At 40.7% G+C, this 4,381-nt stretch overlaps 1 protein-coding gene across 1 annotated transcript; it reads right to left on the bottom strand.

Moving 5' to 3' along the window:
• Positions 1-539: 539 nt before the first annotated feature.
• Positions 540-3,835, bottom strand: LOC132792960 (antigen 5 like allergen Cul n 1-like). Its single transcript, XM_060802501.1, has 4 exons — positions 3,659-3,835; positions 3,327-3,593; positions 1,408-1,583; positions 540-1,339 (listed from the first exon to the last, which is right to left on the bottom strand). The coding sequence occupies exons 1-4, from the start codon at positions 3,806-3,808 to the stop codon at positions 1,114-1,116; spliced, it is 819 nt and encodes a 272-aa protein (XP_060658484.1). The 5' UTR covers positions 3,809-3,835; the 3' UTR covers positions 540-1,113.
• Positions 3,836-4,381: the final 546 nt, after the last annotated feature.

The following is a 4,381-nucleotide window of genomic DNA, read 5'->3' as shown; positions in this document are numbered from 1 at the left end:
ATTTTAAGCTCCCTGGGGTGAAGACCCTCTCAACTTTCTCGCTTAAGCGCAAAAAACATGTGTTGCAACAACTCTGTGTGTGGCTTGTGGTTGACTGCAATAAAATGTTAAGCTCTTGGGTAGGGTGGCTAACCAGCCACAGCAACAGCAACAGCATCAGTATGTAGCTGAGAGTAAACGCTGGGGACATCTTTGTGGCAAAACTGCAATACGTTAACAATAAATAATCATTTTAGCTGACATAAATTCTACAGCACAAATTGAGCAAATACTGAACAAGTTCGAGTACTGATTTCAATTCAATAAAAATGCATTTATTAAGTTGTTTGATTTCAATTTGTCGCGTGGCAGGAAGTGACAGCCAATGGCATTAGTAGCACAAATAGAATTCCAGTCACATTCGCAACGGCCTCTCTTCCCTGCTCTGCTCTGCTCTGCTCTGCTCTGCAGTATCGTCGGTCATGCTGATATCCTGATATCGCTCCAATTATACGCTTTTCATGCAACAACACTGAATTGTGTCTTCCTCTGTGCATCACATTGGCAGTTTTGTCGCTTTTGTCCAGGTAATTGCTTTGGCACATAACAGCGCCAATTCCCGGCATCCTGATAGTAGTTATACCCTCTGCCCCCCGCGCTCAGACTCTGGGGTATGCCCGCGAGCTGTGAGCTGTGAGCTGAGCGCGATAAACTTTATTGCAATGCACAGGAAATTAGCAGAAATTCCATTTTGATGCTGCGCCGTTTGAATTTTGCATGCGTAATGATTTTACATTTGCCACGCAAAGTGAGACAAGTCAGGGAATTGGGTGCAGAGTGAGAGCGGCTCTTCTCTCTTTGGTATGTGGAATATTTATTGGTGGATCGGCACGCGCCAGAGAAAACGCCATTCGAAATGAGATAAATATGCAAAGCATTAATTTAACACGCCCCAAACTGAATGAATGCATTGAGCATCGAGCATTGGGCATCGAGCGTTGGGCATTGGGCTTTATTTGTGGCTTGTTTGTGGTGTCAAAGGGGTGGAGATGGAGGAGGAGGATTCGTATTAGATTATATTGTTGGTATTATGTGCTTGCATTAGGGTATTTGTGTAGTTGGTTATGCTGGCATTTAGGCAAATATTTCCTTTTTGGAGCAGAGCGCTTTGTGCTGCATGTTGGGACCGGTGAGGCAGCCGACGGCGCGGAAGTGATAGATCGGCCTGCCGCACACAAAGTTCTCAGCATAGTTGCAGGTCAGCTTGAAGTAGGTTATCTCCTTGGCCACATAACGAGAGGCGGCGCAACCAACATGCGTGTTATTCTCCACGGCCATGACCGCAAAATGGCGAAACAGTCTGTAAAATACCGGAGAAGATGGAGAGAGAGAAAGCGTAAAGGATTAGCTGACCAACTGGCCACTTACGGCGACTGCCTGCCTCTCCACATTGGGCAGGGATAGTGCTCGACATCCGCTGCGGTCATCAAGTTGCTGCTGTTGCTGCTGTGCTCGCCCCACCAAGTACGGACGCCAATGCCCAACAGCTGCGGATACATCTTCTCCATCAGCTCATTCTCCACCAGACGCGTCATGTTGAACAGCTGTAAAGGAAGAACGTGCAAGTTTGAGGCAGGCGGAGTACACGCCTATGCGTCACTTAAAGGCCACAAGAATTTCTCTAGGAAGAGGGTCGAAATAAGTAAAGCCAAGTTTAGTTGCATATCAGAAGATGAAGTTCTTCCACTTAATGACCGATAAACGAGGTGAGTATGCCGCTAAGTGCATCTTAGTGCTAAATACGGTTTGGTCAAGAAGTGAAATTGAATTCCTTTTATGCTTCAAAGTGAAGTTAAGCCAAGTGAACTTTGGCTAAATGCAGCTTGGCATTTAAGTAATAAAGAGTGACCGGTAAGCAGGGTATGAATGTAAAATCTTTCCTTTACTTACAATTATATTTAAAGGCCACAAGAATTTCTCTGGGAAGAGGGTCGAAATAAGTAAAGCCAAGTTTAGATGCATATCACTTGGTAAATTTCTGCAGAAGATAGAGTTTTTTCACTTAATGACCGATAAACGAGATGAGTATGCCGCTAAGTGCATCTTAGTGCTAAATACGGTTTGGTCAAGAAGTGAAATTGAATTCCTTTTATGCTTAAAAGTGAAGTTAAGCCAAGTGAACTTTGGCAAAATGCAACTTGGCATTTAAATAATAAAGAGTGACCGGTAAGTGAGGTAAGTATGCCGCTAAGTGCATCTTAGTGCTAACTATGGTTTGGTCAAAAAGTACAATGGAATTCCTTTTATGCTTAAAAGTGAAGTGAAGCTAAGAACATTTTAGCAAAATGCAACTTTGCATTTAAGTAATAAAGAGTGACCGGTATGCGAGGTATGAACGTAACTTCTTTCCTTTACTTACAATTACATTTAAAGGCCACAAGAATTTCTATGGGAAGAGGGTCGAAATAAGTAAAGCCAAGTTTAGTTGCATATCACTTGCTAAACTTTTGCAGAAGATAGAGTTTCTCCACTTAATGACCGATAAACGAGGTGAGTATGCCGCTAAGTGCATCTTAGTGCTAAATACGGTTTGGTCAAGAAGTAAAATTGAATTCCTTTTATGCTTAAAAGTGAAGTGAAGCCAATTGAACTTTGGCGAAATGCAGCTTGGCATTTAAGTAATAAAGAGTGACCGGTAAGCAGGGTATGAATGTAAAATCTTTCCTTTACTTACAATTATATTTAAAGGCCACAAGAATTTCTCTGGGATGAGGGTAGAAATTAATAAAGCCAAGTTTAGTTGCATATCACTTGGTAAATTCTTGCAGAAGATAGAGTTTTTCCACTTAATGACCGATAAACGAGGTGAGTATGCCGCTAAGTGCATCTTAGTGCTAAATACGGTTTGGTCAAGAAGTGAAATTTAATTCCTATTATGCTTAAAAGTGAAGTGAAGCCAAGTGAACTTTGGCGAAATGCAGCTTGGCATTTAAGTTATAAAGAGTGACCGGTAAGCGAGGTATGAGTGTAACATCTTTCCTTTACTTACAATTATATTTAAAGGCCACAAAAATTTCTCTGGGATGAGGGTAGAAATAAGTAAAGTCAAGTTTAGTTGCATATCAGAAGATAAAGTTTTTCCACTCAATGACCGATAAACGAGTTGAGTATGCCGCTAAATGCATCATAGTGCTAAATACGGTTTGGTCAAAAAGTAAAATTTAATTCCTTTTATGCTTAAAAGTGAAGTGAAGCCAAGTGAACTTTGGCAAAATGCAGCTTGGCATTTAAGTAATAAAGAGTGGCCGGTAAGCGAGGTATGAATATAATATCTTTCCTTTACTTACAATAATATTTTGGCCAGAGCGCTTAAAGTTGGCCGTGTTGTGGCATTCGTCGTGCTTGGCCTGGCACATGCGTGCATTGTAGCTGGCCAGGGTGGCGAGTTCTTCGCTCCATTGTATCGCAACCAAGCGTGCAGCACGTGGCAATGTTGTGTTCTTACCCATGGCCAAGCGTTGCCGCTGTTCGTTGTGCGCTTTCAGTATGATTTCGGACTGATTTGTCAGATTCACCAGCACTGTATGCTCGGTGGTGCAAACCTTGTGGGATTCCTGGCAAATTGCAAAGAATAAATGAAAAGTCCGACGTTTTCTCAATGCTGGCAACATCTACTCACATTGAAAAATCTTTCGCAGGCCACATGACGTTTGCCCATGGGACAGAGCTGCTGATCACAATAAGGATTCTTGGGTCCGGTTGTTGGCGCATCCTGGCTGACTGCAAGTAGCACACAGTACATAAGAGCGAACAATGCGAACATCTTCATTGTGATCCAATTAGCAAAACACTGCTACAGAAAGAGGCCAACATTCTGGTTTTATACTCAAGAGTGTTTTGTTAATCGCTGATTTTGCAAAGCAGTTGACAGTTGGTTTAATATTTGGAGACCATTTAAAGCCTGCTTTTAAATGATGATTAAGCAAACTCAATGTGTGTACGTGCCTGCCAATCATTGCCTGACATTTAATTCAACTGTTAAATAGTACAATCAGCAATTAATTGAATTTAATTGCCAGCAAGTGATAAAAAATAAAACAGAGTAAAACCCACAACCACATGCACATTTTAGTTTAATGGGTTATTGGGTTTCAATTAACGCATTAAATATACAAACAAAATGCTTTACTACGAGTAAAAAAAGAAAAGAAAAAACTAATTGCTTTTTTAAGGCTCTTGTGAAAGACTCTCAAATTCCAACATTATTTATGAAAATTTATGTTTTTTTAGAAACTAGCTTAATACAACAATATATTTCCAATTAATTCACATAGAATTTGATGGCATTTAAATAGAATTATAAATTTAAAGGTATTTAAACTACATAACTAATGTTATTCTT

Source organism: Drosophila nasuta, chromosome 3 (assembly GCF_023558535.2).
Source record: "Drosophila nasuta strain 15112-1781.00 chromosome 3, ASM2355853v1, whole genome shotgun sequence".
Classification (NCBI taxonomy): Eukaryota; Metazoa; Arthropoda; class Insecta; order Diptera; family Drosophilidae; genus Drosophila; species Drosophila nasuta.
This window is presented reverse-complemented; position numbering and strand designations above follow the sequence as displayed.